General features: G+C 44.7%; 1 protein-coding gene across 1 annotated transcript in view; it reads left to right on the forward strand.

Annotated features, from left to right (window-relative positions):
- TLN2 (talin 2) overlaps positions 1-19,292 on the forward strand; it is a 438,134-nt gene that overhangs the window by 331,612 nt on the left and 87,230 nt on the right. The window contains exons 29-36 of the mRNA XM_082844286.1: positions 1,500-1,708; positions 2,570-2,689; positions 3,738-3,935; positions 4,985-5,124; positions 13,181-13,274; positions 15,213-15,302; positions 17,159-17,281; positions 18,601-18,744. Of these exons, the coding sequence (XP_082700412.1) occupies positions 1,500-1,708; positions 2,570-2,689; positions 3,738-3,935; positions 4,985-5,124; positions 13,181-13,274; positions 15,213-15,302; positions 17,159-17,281; positions 18,601-18,744 (1,118 nt within the window). The remainder of the gene's footprint in view (positions 1-1,499; positions 1,709-2,569; positions 2,690-3,737; positions 3,936-4,984; positions 5,125-13,180; positions 13,275-15,212; positions 15,303-17,158; positions 17,282-18,600; positions 18,745-19,292) is intronic.

Genomic DNA, 19,292 nt, shown 5'->3' on the forward strand with positions numbered 1-19,292 from the left:
AGCTTTGAGGCTGGCTATTCTGCAGTTCCCCAGGTTCCAGGAGCCTTTTGTCACGTGCCTTGGCATTTCCAGTCTCCTTCCTTTTCTTGGGTGCGCCAAGCACTAGGTACCATGTAGGAAGGCGCCTCTTCTTTCTATGGGAGGTGGCACTGTAGTTTTTAAGGACTAGTTTATATGCATAGTTTATCTCCGAATCCCATCATCTTTAAAGTGAATTTAAAGATGAGCAGGCACTTCGCAAAAGAGGATGTCCAAACAGCCACTGAGTGTATGAAAAAGTGCTCAACATCGTTGCTCACTAGGGATATAAGAATTGAACCTCAGTGAGGGACTTCCCTGGTGGTCCAGCGGTTGAGACTCCACGCTTCCACTACAGGGGGCGTGGTTTTAATCCCTGGTCGGGGAACTAAGATTCCCGCATGCTATACACCCACCAGAACTGGATAAAATAAAAAATCTAACACTAGTAAGTATGGGCCAGGATGAAGAGCAACTGTAACTCTCATATATATAGTGCTGGCGGAGTGTATAACGGCAAAACCATTCTGAAGAAGTGTGGTAGTATCCTCCAAAGCTAAATATACACTTACTCTATGACCCAGCAATTCAGCTCCTAGATTTAAATCCAAGAGCATCAATTCCATATGTCTACCTAAACACAGGGATGAGAACTTTTCCGGTAGCTTTATTCATAATAGTCCACACAGGAAACAACCCCCAAGTGTCCAGCAACAGAAGAATGGATAAGCAGATGTTGCTGTGTTCCTATAATGGAATACGACACAGCAAGAAAAAGCAATGTACTGCTATGTGTAACAGCACGGGTGAATCTCACAGCATTGTGGTCAGAGAAAGAAACCAGACACAAAAGAAGACATACAGTGTGGTTCCATCAACACATAGTTTAAGAACAGGTAAAACTAGTCTAAGGTGATGAAAGCTAGAATAGGGATTACTTCCAGTGTGAGAGGATATTGACTGGGAAAGGGCACAGGTGATGGAAATGTTCCTTCTCCGTATGGATGGCAGATACGTGGGTGTACACATTGGTACAGATTCAGGGAGCTGCCCAGGGAGACTCATTCACGTTGTTGCGTGTAAGTTATGCCCCGATAAAAATGACTGGAAAGAAAAGTGAACTTGAATAGTTCATCTGTGAGTTCGATACTATGCACTTGGTATTTTAGGTCTAGGGACAGGTGGGGTAGTGGGAGTGACAGGAACCAGAGGGAAATGGTGTTAAGCGTGGCATTTGTTGTAACATCCCTCTTGGAGCAGTCCAGAGCCAATGGCTTGAGCTACTTCTTTGAGAAGGACATCAATTCAAATTTTATAAAAAGCAATTTGGAGCCCACCTGCGCCAGGCACTGTCCAAGGATTCTCTCCTTTCTCGAAGGCTCTAGTCTAGAGGCTTACTCCCAAGTAAAAGTATAACTTTTGGATGGAATCTAATAGAAAGTCTGGCGGGCTCTTTTTTTTTTTTTTTTTTTAATCCCCAGGGGTGGCTGCTCGAGAGACGGCCCAAGCTCTGAAAACGCTGGCCCAGGCTGCCCGGGGCGTGGCTGCATCTACGAGTGACCCCGCGGCTGTGCATGCCATGTTAGATTCCGCCCGGGACGTGATGGAGGGCTCGGCCATGCTCATCCAGGAAGCCAAGCAGGCCCTGATCGCACCTGGAGATGCGGAGAGTCAGCAGAGACTAGCCCAGGTAAGGCCCGGAAGTGGCCATCAAGGTCATCCCTGAGGTGGACGCATGGACAGGCTGTTGCCCGGTGTGAGCAGCTTTGGAAGCCTCGCATGGTAGCCCCCATAACGTGAGACGTGCTTAATTCAGTCAACAGAAAGTGTGGGGGGCTTGGTCGAGACCTGCCATTAGAACGTGAAGGACCTGGACGCAGCATGTCTGTTTTGGGCCTGTGTGTGCTTACGTATATCCCTCTTCCTAGCCTGGGAGGTGAGGTAGATATGCTTGGTTTAGCTACTCGGTGCTTTAAACTCTCTCTAGTGCCTCTTCAGGTGATTCTTACCAGAGAGCGTAGACGAGGAGCCTCACACATCCTTAAAAGGCAGCATGTGGGCAACTCCAAGTTGGTCTGGAAGTGCTCAGAACCTTCCGCCTGCCCTTGGGCAGGGCGAGGTGTGGGATGATGGCATCAGAGGGTCGCTGAGCGTAAGTCCATCCCAGGGCGGGCCAACTGTGATCCCAAGGACTCAGGGCCTCCTTCCACCTCAGGACCTCTGCAGGGCTCTCTAGAAGGCAGCTATTTCTCTTCCTCTTGGTGTTGGATACCTTTGTTTCGAGAGTTGTATTTGAGCCACAGTCAGGACTTGGCCTGGCCTTGGGAGCAGGTAGGGTGTGCTGTATCGCTGTGTCAGACCCTGTGCTAAGACAGGATGTTAACCCCAGTGAGCGGCCTAGATGAGGAGATTTAACGGTAAACAGTGTCAGGTAGACGCTGGCAGATCAGTTCCCCATCTCTTTTAGCTCTGCTCACTCCCAACACGTGTGCAAGAATGTTTGCCCTGAAACCTGCTTTCTGGTGGGGCTTTTCTCCCTCTGTGTATTCAGGTGGCCAAAGCCGTCTCTCACTCCTTGAATAACTGCGTGAATTGCCTCCCTGGGCAGAAGGATGTGGACGTGGCCTTGAAGAGCATCGGGGAGTCGAGCAAGAAGCTGCTGGTGGACTCGGTGAGAGGTTTTGGCTCGGGCAGGGGCGCCTGGGGGACTGGGCTCACCTTAGGTGTGGGTGGAGTCTGCTCCCCTCTAGGGGGACCTCTGAGCGGCTAGCCTTTCCCTTAGGAGTCCTGTTTTTCCTGTCGATTTGCCTTTTCCTTGTTTTACTGTCTGATCAGCCGAGTTCCCAGGTAGAGCTTCTAAAGTTTACTTCTTCTTTGAGCCCATGTTGCTGTTTGCTCTCAGGTCATCCCAGTAAGACAGGAATGGGGGGGGAGGGGGTATATGATCATCTAACTTCTTATCAGGACATCTCAGGCAGTGACCATCAGGCGATAAAGGGATACAAGTGTCAGGGACTCACTGAGAGAGTGAGCCGTCTGTGGAATTTCACTTTGGGGCCTGGTCCCGTCCCTGTCTTGTGAGTCCCCTGTGTGGGTACTTGGCCTTGTTCATCTTTGGTTCTTCTCTGCCTGGTCCCTGGCATATACCAGGTATGCAAGCAGTGGGTGTGGTGTGACTAATATCTAGCTTAACTCTCTGGAACTTTTCACAAACAGTTACAGGGCTGCTAGTGGCACTTCTGTGGAAAAGCTATTCAGTATATTGTTAGCAAAGACCAACTGATGAATAAAAGTGATGGCTGTTAGTTTAGAAGAATAGGATTTAAAGTTTCATAGCATCTGCCTTTTAGTTCCAGAAAGCTAAACCTTTGAGAGTTTCCGTCTGAGAAACCCAAGGTAGAGTGCTGGTTCAGAGAGTGGATCCCGAGTCAGACTGCCCAGGTGTGAATCCTGGCTCTGCCACTTAGGAGACCAGAAGCCTGAGGAAAGCTGTCCTTACCATTTTTAGATCCACTATGTCTAGCACTGAATAGGTGTTCACAGGAATGTACATATTTTGAAGGTCAACCTTAACAAGGGCTCAGACCACACAGAGCCTTTTAGTCTAGATGACTCACAACTGCATCCCAGGAGAGTCTGTCTTCCCTCTGCAACATACTACCTTTGTTTCTCCTACGCAAAGTAGAACTTCTCCTGCAACGTGCCTTCTCTTGCCATAGTTACCTCCGAGCACGAAGCCTTTCCAGGAAGCCCAGAGTGAACTGAACCAAGCAGCGGCCGATCTGAACCAGTCTGCGGGGGAGGTGGTCCACGCCACTCGGGGCCAGAGCGGAGAGCTGGCTGCAGCCTCCGGGAAGTTCAGTGATGATTTCGATGAATTCCTCGATGCCGGCATTGAGATGGCGGGCCAGGCTCAGGTGAGGCTGGTGTGGCTGAGTGGAGTTGACCCTTGCCCCTCTCAACCCTGGTGGACCGTCGTCGTCCCCTGCGGCCAAGTGGCAAATAGGAGCAGGGAAGCTGTGGGCAGCCCACACCTTTACACTGTCTTTGCTGCTCAGAGAGCTCCATGAGCTCACAGGAATGGCATTCCCAAAGATACTGTTAGCTTATGTGTGAAGTTCTTCCTGGAAATGACAGATAACTTTTCCCACGATCCTCCAACAGAACTCATCATTTTATATCTGCTTTTTGGAGGGAGGGCAGCTCTGCATCCTATACTTCAGATGTGGTTTAATACTGTGAAAACTCATGTATTTGAAGTTCGGGGAGCCCACTTGAAAAGGCTGTGTCTGATCCTGAGTGTCAAGTGATTCAAACTTTCCTCTTTCAGATGAACAGATAAACCCCTTGTTTAGAACAAGGGAGGGTGACTGGTCTGGTGTCAGCTTATGGAGCTGGTTGTTTTATTTTTTGGCGAGCTCCTGTGAACTCCCTAAAAGTGGTACCCAGGGTGTTTTTTACTCTGTTATCTACAAAGGGTTGTTTCTCGGATGGCAGGCCAGGTGAGAAATGTATCCTTTCCAGAGTCGGGAGCTTCTGGGATGCAGTCAGCTCTAAATGTCCAGACAGTGACGGTAGTTTGTGCCAGGCTGAGATGGACAAGCCCCTTGATACCTCCAACATTGTTGAGCAAGATGCTGGAGTTGTGGCCCTGTCTGTGTGCTCTCTCGCTCGCTCTCTCCCTCCCGCCCCCATTAATGCCCACTCTTGTGAGACAGCACAGCTCTTGGCTGACCCACTTGGGCTGGATTTCTGTCCTGTTGTGTGCATCTTGGTCCGGATATCTGTTTGGGGAACGGTAGACACTGGGCAGAGTCTTGACAAGTTAGGCATCTGCTGACTAATTGGACTTAATGCAACCTAGACAGATAAGCTGCTTCCGTTGCAAGGTGCTGCTCCTAGCTCTGAATGCTGCCTAGGAGAAATGGACAGCCCCTAATGACTCTGGCTCCTTTTGACCTTCCAGACGAAAGAAGACCAGATCCAAGTGATAGGGAACCTCAAGAACATCTCGATGGCATCCAGCAAGCTGCTGTTAGCGGCCAAGTCTCTCTCTGTAGACCCAGGAGCACCCAATGCAAAAAATCTCCTGGCCGCAGCTGCAAGGTAAGAGCGGAACAAAATGGGCGTTCATGTGTGGTGTTTGCAAGATCCACCAGACATCCTGCTGCTTTGCTGAGCGAAGAAGTAGTGCTGACCTTCTGTTGTCAGAGTTGGAGGCGAGAGTGACAGAGATGCTGGTGTCTTATTAAACGGGCTCCTTTGCATGCGCTTTCTCCCCTAAAGATGCCTTCTGTCTCCTCTTAAAGCCTTTTCAGGAGGACTTGCTTAGTCTTAAGGCCCCCACTGAGGTATAAACGTAGTGGCTTAGATTTTTTTTGAAAGTAGTATTACTATCTTTCAGATTATGGAAGTAATATAAGTTCATTAAAAAGAAACCAGAAGATGTTGAAAAGTATAAAAAAACCAACACTCAACTAGCCATTCAACATTTCTTGAGTCTTACTATATGCCTGGCACCAATGTTAATTAGATGGATTTAAACATGTTCACTTCGTCACGTGCAGAAGGGCTCTAGCTCAGAATGAATGGCGCGGTGGGGAGGAGTAAATTGTTTTGGGAAATATGTTAAAACATGAATCTGAACTTGGGGCAAGGTCAACGTTCTTCTTTCCTGTTGTTCTCACCTGAGGAACTGGGTCATACAAGAGAATTTCTGCTCCAGGGCCACTCTGGCCGTTTAGTTCAATTACTAGTGATGGAGTGCTGGTAGCTGGAGAAACTGCAGCGACAGCCCAGGAAAATTTTATATTGGCAATCCCACATTCGTATTCCTGAACCAAGAGGGTAGGGTATTTTATTTTCCTGTGGAAGTGTAGGCCTGTTTTCATAGCATTTCTTGATACCACTTTATATGTAGGAAAACTAACAGCAGTGAGAGATTAAATGCGGGACAATTAGGACACATAGCGTAATTGGAAACATTTTCAAAATGTGCAGATTTTTAAAACGCATTGCTTGAATTCTACTTAAATTTTTTTAAACTTGGTTTTGTTTGCTTATTTATTTTTTAATGTCTTTATCTCTCCTGGCTTTTTTTTTTTTGCGGTACACGGGCCTCTCACTGTTGTGGCCTCTCCCGTTGGCGGAGCACAGGCTCCGGATGCGCAGGCTCAGCGGCCATGGCTCACAGGCCCAGCCGCTCTGCGGCATGTGGGATCTTCCCGGACTGGGATACGAACCCGTGTCCCCTGCATCGGCAGGCGGACTCTCAACCACTACGCCACCAGGGAAGCCCCCTCTCCTGGCTTTTTTAAAGTTGTTAGAATCAGGAGACCTGAATTCTAGTACAAGCTTTAGTGCTTGACTAGGTTACCTTGGTCAGGTCACTCAACCTGTCTAAACTTTCCCATTTGCCAAATAGGGATGTGTACAGACTACATTGTCCTTGAGCTCTGTTCAGTTCTCGATATATAAGGTAGCATGGTACCACTGGTTAAAACCTGTCTCTGGTCTCCTGTTTGCTTGTAGTGTTATTTTATTTTATTTTTATGGGGGGGTTAGGTAATTTCAGAGCAGTTGCCTTCAAAACCTTTGAGTTTCTTCATTTATTCCCAGATACATACCTTACCTTCAAACGATAGCTAGAGCCACTAGGTGATGGGAAAAATACCCTCACATCTCCCCACCTCCATCTTATGCTTTGTTTGTGATTGTTCCATTAGGTGAGTGCCCTTCTGGGGTCGTGGTGGAGATGAAGAGGGACAGTGATGTCTTCTCTGTCGTGCAGCTGTTTCTGATCTAAAACCCTCTTAATCACTTTTTTCCTACGAACAACCTTTGGGTAAGGCAACTAATGTTGCCAGGTATCTGAACTCAGATGTTTTTCATTATCTTAAATTTTTCACATCGTTTCAAAATTACAGTTTCCAACTTAGAGCGTGTTGTCCACTCTCTTAAATTGTCGGAATGAGGGGAGAGTATAAATTGGCCTTTTGAAAGCCCCGTACCGAAGGGAATCCAGGACCCGAAAGCATGCTGCTGGTGTCCTGGCTCTTTGAGTGTCTGAACGCCCCCTGGTGGTGACATTGAGGAAGGGACCTGGAGGCGAGGCAAAAAAGCTTTCTTTGCCTCTGTCTGTCCTGGCTTTCAGCAGTTGACAGAATTCCCAGCCTGATGGTTTCATAGCCAAGACAGCACTCAAGAATCATCACATGAACTGATAGTCTTGGGCTGGAACAGCTGCAGGAAGTTGCTGGCCTATTCTCCTTGGCTTCTTGGCCCATGCTGGCAAGCTCTGCTCCCTGGGGTGATTTCCCAGCGGAAGCTCCAGCCAGGTCAAGTGAGTCAGGCAGCTCCCCTTGGAGGGTAAAGCTCTGCCCACCTGGGGTGCCTTTGTTCATTCTCTTGTTCCTTCATTTGTTCATTAAACAGATTTTTACCACATGCCTGATAAGGGCACACACTGTAAGACTGGGACGGCCCTGTTGGAGTTAGGACAGGGGGCACATTCAGGGCATGCCACCCTCATTCTATCTGGGCCTCACAACAGTCTGGTGCATAAGTACCTTTGGAGTTGGGCAGCAGGGAATCGATTGCTCTCGTCCTCATCTTCAGTCCCACTGCCCTCCCTCTTCTTGAGACGGCCATGCCTGCCTGTCCTTCCTGTGGATGTCCCCAAAGACCCCACAGAGATGCTACTGTGGGGGCCCAAGCCTGGACCAACTCAGCCCCACCCTGCTCCTACATCAGGAGACTTGAACCCTTTCTTTGTTCTTTCTAGTCTCCGTGATTCTTCCTGCTTTAGGAGAAAATGGTTTACTTCTGGGAGAGCAGTAGAGTATGTGTGCCTTTCCCTCTGCTCCCTCTGAGCATTCTGCATCTGAGCCCAGGTGCATCTGAGGAAGCTGGTCCCTTGGTTTCTGATGTGCGTGGGGAGGAAGTCATTTTCTGTTGAGGTCCTGGCTTGTTTGTCTTCTTTCTGTGTAACTGCCTGGCTCTGGCTCTTTTCTGGCAAGTTGGGTGGAGCTGGAGACCCTTTGTCCACCGTTCGTCAGGCTTTTCCCTGCCTGGGGGCTGGACTGATGCTCCCTGAACTTAGTTAAGGGAGTGGGAAACCAGTTGGCAGTGGCAAAAGGAAGAAGTGCCCTAACTCTGAGCACCTCCCCAAGCTGCCGAGCACACCACAGTCACCCTGGCCAGAAGGACTCCCGGGCTGAAGACTTGACGCCCGCAGCTGCCAGTGTCAGGGCCGTCCTAGGCCAGGTGTTCAGCTGCTTTCCAGTCCCCTGAGGGCTCCCTAGGACCTTGCAGGAGGCGTCTCTTCCAGGACCACCCTTTGCTTTGAAGTTCCTGCCGGGCAGGAGTCTTCCTGTCTCCAGAGATGGTGAAAAAGGATGTCCCAGCAAGCAGCACTTCCGTGCTGTAAAGTAGAAAAATGTACACTGGGGCTTCTTCTGTCTCTTGGTCTCCTCTAGAATGTTCCATTCCCGTAATCCGAATCAGGATCTCGCTGAGCCCTGACTTTCCAATTGCTCTGGTCCACGTTGGGCCCTCCTTCGTAGGCAGAACCCACGCCCACGGTCAAGGCTTTCATTTTCTTTCTTTCACTCCCAGCGAGTCCTGCCTGTGTCTGGCTGATCCTGTCTGGTGTCACACCCCCCATCACTGCTTCCTCTGGCTCACCTTTGTGTCTTGTCTGTTCATTGTCTTGCCTCTCCAACTGGATTGCAAGCACCTTGCTTTCCTAGAGAGACTTAAACTGTATTATTTTTTTTACCCCCCATGCCTTGTGCATGGTAGGACCCAGGGAATACAAACAGGGGAATTTCAGTTTGCTCTTAGTTGCCTTTCTAAGCACGTCCTCCTTTGAGGAAGGGAATCATCTGAAGTTGCTCTGTTCCCCTCCAAGCTCGCTATTGGACGACTTGGGCTTAATAAATAATCAAAAACACAAACTGGTTGATTTTCTTTTCTCACCTCTGCCCCAATTCTATATCTATATAAAGGTTCCTTCCAGAGCTCACAAACTCCTGTCTGAATCAATTTAGTATCTCTGAATGCTAAGTGATTTGTAGGTTAGAAAGCCTTTAACATCTGAGGCTGTAGATCCCAATTTATTAAAAACCGAGAGTGGCCACATATGCTTATTAGATAAAGAATGAATTACAGGAAAACACTATCTCTAGATGGTGAAATTACGGTTATTTAATTTTTTGTATTTTTTAAAATAAACTTGTATGGCTTTGATCATTACCATAAAGTGTGGGGAGAATAAAAGCAACTACAGTTCAAGCCTACTTGGATTTACATAGAACGAAGGGAGGATGCAGCTAATGTTGGCTGTATTTTTATAACAGTGTAAGTAGGTTAATTCGTAATGCTTTAGTAGATTTACTGGTATCTGCTTTAAAATAATATAAATTATATTATATAAATTATTATATTATATATATTATATTATATATATATAATATATATATTATTGAATATATATGATATATAATATATATATTATATATATAATATATATACAATAATATATATATTATTATATATTATTTATATATATTTATATATATATACATATATATAAAATATATAATAAATATAAATATAATATATATAATATATATATTATATATATTTATATATATTTTTATATATATATATTTATATTATATATATAATATATATATTATATATAATATATTATATATATTATTATAATATATATTATATATATTATATATGTTATATATATTTATATATATTATATTATATATATATTTAAATATATATTTATATTATATTATATATATATTATATATATTATATATATATTATATATATTATATATATTATATATATATAATATATATTATATATATTATATATATTATATATATATTATATATATTATATATATTATATATCTATATATTATATATAATATATAGATATATAATATATTATTATAATATATATTATATATATTATATATTATATATATTTATATTATATTTATATATATTATATTATATATATATTTATATATATTTATATAATTATATTATTTTATAATTTATAATTATATAATTTATATATAATATAATTTATAATATATATAATATATATATAATATATATATATTAATTATATATATTATAAATTATATTATATATAAATTATATAATTATAAATTATAAAATAATATAATTATAAAATCACTGTTAACGTTGTGATACGTCTTTGTCATTTTTCTATGCATATGTATATTCTTACAGGTATGGGCTTATGTGGTTTTTACATTTTATATACAGTTTTCTATATAAGGAATATGATATCATGACTTTTAATGGGTGCCAAGAATTCTGTTGTAGACTATACATTTAATCAGTCCTTTATCACTGCATATTTGGGTTGTCTTTAATCCTTTGCTCTTATAAATGAGTACCGTAGTTTGAAACATGAAAATACTGTTTCCCATTGTCAAATCTATATAACCATTTGCCTCTGTGCCGCTAAGTGTATTTAGCTATGCAATCCAGACTCTAAAATGAGTTATGGGGATAAATGATACCTAAATAATGCTTTTTAGTCATGGATCAGTATTGCCCAAGTGACTCATTCAGGCATGTGGTGCTGTGCTGGCACTGTTAAGGACTATCCAACCACAAACTCTTATTAGTCTGTTTGTTGTTGGTTTTTTACCCCAAGTTTTTATTTGAACATTTTTCACTTCTAAAAATTGTTGAAAGGACAGTGAATAGCTATATATTCTCAGGATTTACCAATTGTAAACTTAGTTTGGGGTTTTTTTTTGGTTTGTTTATTCTTTTTGGAGGGGGCCACACTGCCTGGCTTGCGGGATCTTAGGTCCCCAACCAGGGATTGAACCCGGGCCCATGGTAGTGGAAATGCAGAGTCCTAACCACTGGACTGCCAGGGAATTCCTGTAAACACTTAGTTTCTAATGGAAAAATCTTTATATAAAGACTAGCTTTTTAAAAATGTAGATAAACAGGAAACATTGAAGGAAATAAGCCAAATGGAAAGCTTGTGTGATACGTGGAAATATTCCCCAAATGATCGTGTCACCACAGTTGAGGGCTGTACCCTTTGTTATGTTGACACATCCAGCCTGTCCACTCCGAAGTATGTCTTGAAGGCTGCCATTGCAGAACACGGTGTTGGACTCTCTGGGGGACCCTTCCAGTGAATACATCATGAACTGCACCTTCCAAAGGTGGTCCCAACTAGAGACTGTCCTGCTATCTCAGTTGTTCTTGTTTTGCTTTGCACCTGGAAGGCACAGTGCTTCCCCATGACACCTTACTTAGTTAAGCACTTTTCCACAAATAAATGAGTCACTAGAGTTAATCTTACACAAGCTATTTGGGGATTCCTTCTTGAGCTGAGGAATGTTTTTCTTCTTCCCATCACTCTAGCTAAATTTAAAATTCAAAGCAGTAGCTCCTCATCAAATAATTAAGCTGATTGCCTTTGTACATTGGCAACATCTTTTTCCACCTAATTTGATATTCTGTGGGAAGCTGCAAAGCCAATTTAACTAATAAAATGCGGCATCTTTATATTAGACAGTGTTAATGATTAGCAGCAATGTGTGTCCTATTTTGATTTTGTTTGTTTTATTTTAAGTTTCCTGTTAGCTGCAGTGGTTACTGACTGTGAATAGAATTCAGGGTCCTGCCCAAACTATGGACCAGTTATGGCCCTGCAGAAAAATGGTTTTGAATCTGGCCTTTGTGTCTGATAGACATGGGTTTAAGTCTTATTTCTGCTTCTTATTTGTAGCATCTCCTTAGGGAATTATCTCGTGTGTGTGTGTTTGTGTGTGTGTGTGTGTGTGTGTGTGTGTGTGTGTGTATGTCTGTTTTTTTCATTTATAAAAACAAGGGTATTCAATTTTAAGACTTAGTGTAAAGGTACAGTAATCAAAACAGTGTGGTATTGGTGAAGGGTTAGACACACAGGTCGATGGAATAGAATAGAGTCCAGAAGTAGACCCACACAAATATGGCCAACTGACTGTCAACAAGGTTAAAAAAGCAATTCAGTGCAGAAAGGATGGCATTTTTAATGGTACTGGAATAATTAGACTTCCATATATCCCCCCCATGAAAAAAAATCTGGATCCATATTTCACACCTTGTTAAAGAAATTAACTCCAAATGGACCGTGCCTTTATAAATCATCCATGGCAACCTAAACAGAGGCTGTCCAGGAGGGGTGGAACCCTAGCCAATGTAGAAAAAAATCTGGACTGTGTTTTAAGTTCTAAGAAGAATGGAAACACATGTAAAATCATGTAAGAATCTCTGATTCCTATTAATGTTAACAAAGAAAATAGCTCTTTTAAAGAATAATGTTGGTATAGCTTCTAGGAACTGGTCAGTCATGTAGAAATGAATGGTAAGAAGAGGTTTTAAAATCATAAGGCACAGTTTACAGTGTGACTTTTAAAATATACAAAATAGTCCAAACTATACAAAGGCTGTCCAAAATAGCCTAGCTCGGATCATCCCATTCCTATGGGCTGCTAGGGAAGGATTCTGAAAACAGTGTTACTATGAGCTGTTTGCCGTTTGCAACTTCATTGTGAATTCCTTCTTGTGAATATATTAAAGATAGCCACACTTTCTTAAGAGAACTATTAGTATTGATACTTTTAAGGGTAAATCAATGAATAATGAGAAGCAAAGTAGGGATTCTCATTCTCTCTTCCCTGGCTGTGGTTGATTTTTGGTTGTTTAGAGCAGGGGGCCCAACCCCCAGGCCGAGGACCAGTAAGGAACCGGGCCACACAGCAGGAGGTGAGCGGCGGGAAAGCAAGGGAAGCTTCATCTGCCGCTCCCCATGGCTCGCATTACCGCCTGACCCATCCTCCACATCGCTCTCATTACTGCCTGAACCATCCCCCTGCCCCCCGGTGGAAAAATTGTCTTCCACAAAACCGGTCCCTGGTGCCAGAAAGGTCGGGGGCTGCTGGTTTAGAGCCTTGTGGAAGAGCTGTCACAGGGACCACAGCCTTTATAGTGAATTAATTGTATTCCTAGCGAACCTACAAAACATTGTTGGGGAAATTACTGTTGATCTTTACAAAACAAAACAAAAAACACTCTTTCCGTATTTGTCGCAGAGCTGTGACGGAGAGCATCAATCAGCTCATCACTCTGTGCACCCAGCAAGCTCCTGGCCAGAAGGAATGTGATAACGCCCTGCGGGAGCTCGAGGTGAGTCCCTGGAAAGGCTGCTGAGGATTTCAGAGTGTCTGTGTGTCTGTCCTTTCCCTCCGGGTCAGGTTCTTCTCCTCTATTCTTACCTTTGATCTTTCCTGGGAAACTGTTGGAGCCAAAGTTCCAATCCAAGTGGGAAGGAATTAAAGAAAAATTAGATTTGGTGGGGTTATCATCCCTGCTTCCCTGTTTCCACTTAAGAGTTGCTTTGTTAAAGGATTCTTTATTTCATACAGGAAGAGGCCTATGGTATTGAGCGTAGGCTGAAGATAAGCAATTTCTACCTAAAAAATTTGGGAGTGATTATTCTGGGGCGTTTGGGAGAAGCTGGAATAGATGTGCTTTATGAGTGAAAATGATTTTCCCATACATTGTATTTTGTAACATGTAGGGGGCTCATTAGAGAAAACCCAGGAGTGACACACATTACTATACAGTCAAGGTGGCCGTGGAGCTCCTAGTGGCCCAGACACACTGTAGGGCTTATCAGTTTATATTCATACTTAGGGTTTACTTTTAATGGAAAATTCATTTATGCCCACAGAGTATACATGGGCAAGAATAAAATCAGTGTGCCTACTTGTCTGTAAAGCAGTCCTAACCAATTCAGGTTATGTTGAAACAGGCAAATGGTTCTCTCAGTAGATATGGGTTGGTTGTACCGAGTGTACCTTTAGTTTTCTGAACAGGGATACCCACCCTGCCAGAGATGTTAGAGGTGGGGGGTTGATTGCAGCTTCTGAAGGGTCTGATTGAGGCCCAGTCCGCCGATGGCAAGAGGCCATTGGCACAACTGAAAGTGAGAATAGGCAGGGGACTGAAGCATTCTGAAAACAGTGGAGAATGTTTCCTTCCTTGGGTGAGTCACTGCCCTATCCTGGTCTGTTCACATTTGCAAATATAAATGATACGTGGACTGTTGATCTAAATGAGGTCTGTTGGCCCAAATGCACATCCTCTGTGCCTTAATGGTATCCTTGGTTGCCAAAATTATGGCTATTTCAGTGTTGCTGTTACTAAGGCAGTTTTGATTATCCAAGGAGTGGGAGGAGTTTCTTCAATGAAATGAACACCTTCTTTATGCAGCCCTCTTTCCCTCAGATCTTTGCTGATTAACTCAGCAGTTTCACCATTACTTCCCCCCAACCCTTAGTAACTCACATGGCCTTGTCTTTTTGTTGGCTGTGCCCCAAAGTCTGCTAGGTCCCACTGTATCTTCTCACTCAACAGGGAGGAAGATGGATGGCTATGTCCCCTGACTTTCCTCCCCTGGAAAAGTCCCTCATAAACGATGATCAAAGGTTATTGCAACATGAAAGCTAGCAACCGTTTTCAGCAGACTGGAGACAAAGGCAGAAGAAGCAAACCCCATGCCCTGTTCCTTGATGGAGACCTAAACAAGATCCAACATTTTCTATACTTTTAAAATTAGAAACAAATGAACCATTCCAGTGGGCGGTTTTGGGGGCGGGTTACCTTCTTTCATGCCTACCCATTGAAAGGTCCCAGAATTGAAAACAGAGGTCCCTACTAATCAAGAAGAAATGAATGAACCTGTCCTTGATATTTAAACTCCTTGGAGTTATCCAGCAGAGAAATTATACTCATTGACCATGAATATATATTGCCTCCCACTAACTTTCAGATTCTTTAAGAAAAAAATGTCCCCGTTCTGTGGATACCAAGCTTCTCCTTCACATTTGAAAACAAGAGATTCTCCTCTCTGTCAGAGCTAACCAAGACACACCCACCCCAATCAGCGTGGTGTTGCCCGCAGGAAATCTGAAGTCATCAACACTGTGATCTAAATTCCTCTCAAGAATCTGGATAATGACCAGAATCCTGTGTATGGAGGGGAAGTTGATAGTTGGTATTTTATGTTGAGTTTCCCTTGTTCTATAAGGCTTGCTCTTAAGTTGTGTTCTCCTTCTGTAGACTGTCAAGGGGATGTTGGACAATCCCAATGAACCTGTTAGTGACCTCTCTTACTTTGACTGCATCGAGAGTGTAATGGAAAACTCCAAGGTAAGCCTGGCTGTGCTGTTAGCATCCCTCCTCATTGTGGGGAAGAATCAAGACATGCTTTGTGTGCACTGGCCCGTGGCCCCTCTGCATGGCTGCCCGTGTCCTAAAGCCTTGTTATGGCACCCTTTGCCCAGGTGCTTCTCAAACCTGGCTGTGCATCAGAATCACCTGGGGGTCTTGTTGAACACACCTTGCTAGGTCACACCCCTGAGTTTCTGATTCAGTAGATCCCAAGGTGGGGGAGATTGTGCATTTCTGACAAGTTCCCAGGTCCTGCCATGTGGTCCAGGGGCCACTCTATGAGAACCACTGCTCAGACCCTATGAGGGATGGGTCTTACTGTGAGTCCGAGCATGTATTTCCTTCAACTGGGACTGCACTGGTGGGGAAAGCCCTTCAATGGCCTTGGCTTATATGAGATCCTCCCGTGTGTTCTTTTCACCATCTATCCATGCCTTGCATTCTCAAGGGGAGTGAAAAATTGTGGGGGTTTTTTGGGGGGTGCGGGTGGTGAAAGCATCTAAGATTATACAAAGGTTTGCGTCCTCCCTTCTCCAAATCTTAACCCTGCTCAACAAGATCTTATTTCTTAGTATTTAATGTAATGTGGGTGGCAGTTGGAGGGAGGTGGTCTAAAAAGACTTCTTATCAGAGCAATAATAATAATATTTTAAAAGGTCAGGAAACACTGATCTATGGTAATTGCACCAGTGTCTTTTGAGAATGCCTCAAAATCAGGATAAAATGAAATGCAAGTGAGATGAATGGAATTTCTTTCTTTCCCTATCCAAGATGGCTTCTTGACAAACAAAGAGCTCTGTCTTGGGTTCTAGACTTGGATGTCATAGTCTCCCTAAAGATTTCTGTTGAACATCCTTCAGTTCTAAGATCTGTGACCCTGGAAAGTAGGACCTGCCTTCCTGGGGCATGAGGAGGCCCATGAAGACACAACACCAGATATAGGGCAGGCGCCTTGCCTCTGCCTGTGTGACCTTCTGTCTGACCTTGTGCATGGTGCTTGACCTCTCTGGGTTAGATTCTGAGTACTGAAATCCCGTTTAGCTGTTATTTTAAAGACCTCTGATAGGGACTTCCCTGGTGGTGCAGTGGTTAAGAATCCGCCTGCCAGTGCAGGGGACACGGGTTCGAGCCCTGGTCCGGGAAGATCCCACATGCCACGGGAGCTACTAAGCCTGTGCACCACAACTACTGAGCCTGCGCTCTAGAGCCCACGAGCCACAACTACTGAGCCCACGTGCCACGGCTACTGAAGCCTGAGCGCCTAGAGCCTGTGCTCCGCAACAAGAGAAGCCACTGCAATGAGAAGCATGCACGCTGCGACAAAGAGTAGCCCTCGCTCGTTGCAACTAGAGAAAGCCCGCGCACAACAATGAACACCCAGTGCAGCCCCCCAAAGTTAATTAATTAATTAAAGACTATCAATTAATAAGTGAATAATATCGGGAAGAGTGTGTCTTCTGCTTTCTGGGCATGGTCTTCACCTACAGCTCGGTAGATATGTCTGATTTTATATTCTGGGAACTAACAGTTCTCAGTTTAGACCATTCACCCATGGGCTGCCCTGTATAGATTTTAGTTTATTGATTTGTGTATAGTAACTGTACCTCCTTGAGATATAGATAGCTTTTGGGTGAAAGCTTCAGACTTTATTTATTTCTCTTTGTGGAACAGAAATGATATCGTTATCTTAAATCTCTTCTTATTGCAAATAAAGTAAAATAATGGCAAATATTGTAAATTAAGTGGCCTTGAACATTCAAGTTGGAAGGGTAGCCCCTTTACCCCATGGTCTGAAGGAATGCTGGTCAGAATATCGCTCGTGGTTTGTTTTGCAGGTTCTGGGCGAGTCGATGGCAGGGATTTCGCAGAATGCCAAGACCGGGGACCTCCCTGCTTTTGGGGAGTGTGTGGGGATTGCGTCCAAGGCTCTCTGTGGGCTGACGGAGGCTGCAGCTCAGGTAAGGCATGGGTCCCCGTGCCCCACGACGCAGGCTTTCCAGCCCTGTCCTGTGCCGGGTCCCTGTGGGAGGCACGCGGGGGCTTCAGCTTCAGCTCCATCTCCACCCATCACCACGGAAACCATGGAGAAGGTGGTGGCTCTTGCTGGCTAAGCGTTTAGGCAAAACATCAGCCCGTTACCCCTGGAGCAGAGCAGCCTGGAGAGAACACTGAACCCTGCAGACCCAGCCTAAGGGTTCAGAGGCCCATCTTTTTTTCTTTCTTTTTTTATTTTTTTTTTAAGGTCATTGTTACAGATAAGTTGTTTGGGGGGAAAAAAATAGGCATGACACAATTCAAATTCCCTCTGAGGCTTCAGAGTTGCAAAAGTCTTAGTCATGCTCTTTTTAGAATCAGAAGGAGAAAAAATTGGATGCCATCACACAGAGTCATGATCAGGCGTGTTCCTGGCTCGTCCTCAACTGTGCTGTGTATTACCAATAATTGCTGGGCTCATGTAACTGAACTTCCAAGAATGTCAGCATTTACCTTGAAGGATTTATCATTTGACAATTGCCTTGAGCCTGGAAGATTTTATTGAACCAAAGAAAAACATCCCTAGTTCAGAGGGTGAAATCACCTTCCCTTATTTGGCCCCTCATATCTCAGGGGAAATGAGTTAAGGTTAGAATTTTCCCTCACAGATTCATTTTCTCCCTGTTATTTGGCTAACACCTCCAAAGGGTTTGAAGAGACCTTCTCTTGTAGCCTCTTGTTCTCTGGGAGACCGAATATTGCCTTTTTTCCCCCGGAACCATTTTATTCATTCTTACTTACTGCTTCAAATACTGGCCTAAACAAGAAGGATACATTAGGCTACGAGATGAGAAGTGCTCATGTAGGGCAGGCTCCAGGGTTGGCCTACCCAGTAGCTCCACACCATCAGTCTACACCCACTTTTTTCCCCCTCTGCCATCTGCCAGCCAAAGAGTGAGCTCCATGCTGAGGCTGGTCCCCCTCATGGTCATAAGGTGGCTGCCAGAGCACTCAGGGCTGCATCCGTCCTTGGTCACGCCCCATGGAAGAGCTTCTTGAGGCTTTCTTAAGAACAAGGAGACTGTTCCCAAAAGCCTGTAGCAAACTCCTGCTGGCATGTCCCCGGCCCAAGCGAGTGTCAGCTTGTCCATGCCTAAACTCTTATTGATGAGATGAGTCTGACCACCTTGCACTGGGAGCACCTGAGAATGTCTGTTGTATGTATACTGTGGGACCACACTCCCCCACAGGTGTATCTAGGAGTACAGCGAGCCTGAGCTGTGGTTTACCTCCTCCCTTCCAGGCTGCATACCTCGTTGGCATCTCTGATCCGAACAGCCAGGCAGGCCATCAGGGCCTTGTGGACCCCATCCAGTTTGCCAGGGCAAACCAGGCTATCCAGATGGCATGCCAGAACCTGGTGGACCCCGGCAGCAGCCCGTCACAGGTAACTTTGGGGCAGGGATGTGAGATCTGCATGTCCTTGAGCTCCTGGAGGTGGGTGGTGGGAGACTGCGAGAATAAAGATGACCATTCTTTCAGAACTTGCAAAGCCAGCCGGATCATGACTTAGGGGGATGTTGCAAAATGTGGTGAGGGTGGAACAGGTAGGTGCTCTGGAATGGAGTGCCGGAAGGCAGTCACGGTGGCGTAATCACAGCGAGATTCATCAGGAGGCTCACGGTTCCATTTGTTCAGTTCAGGGGACATAACGTTGAGGGCTTGCTCTGTGCTCGGCGCTAAGGGTCACCGTGAGTGAGACCCGACCCCCTACCCCCTTAACTCTTACTGCGGGTTAAAGTTTGGAAGATGGAGTGATCGGGGTATGATGACAAGGCAAGGGAGGTGCAGAGGAAGGTGTGATGAATTCTCTGAGGGGCTCTCAGGGGTCACTTCCCAGAGGTGGTGGTGCTGACCCAGACCCCAAAGCTGGGTCAGAATCCACGGCACAAAAGGAGCCACAGAGACATTTGAGAACTAGACAGTACGTGTGAC

Source organism: Leucopleurus acutus, assembly GCF_964270905.1.
Source record: "Leucopleurus acutus genome assembly, chromosome: 1".
NCBI classification, from domain to species: domain Eukaryota; kingdom Metazoa; phylum Chordata; class Mammalia; order Artiodactyla; family Delphinidae; genus Leucopleurus; species Leucopleurus acutus.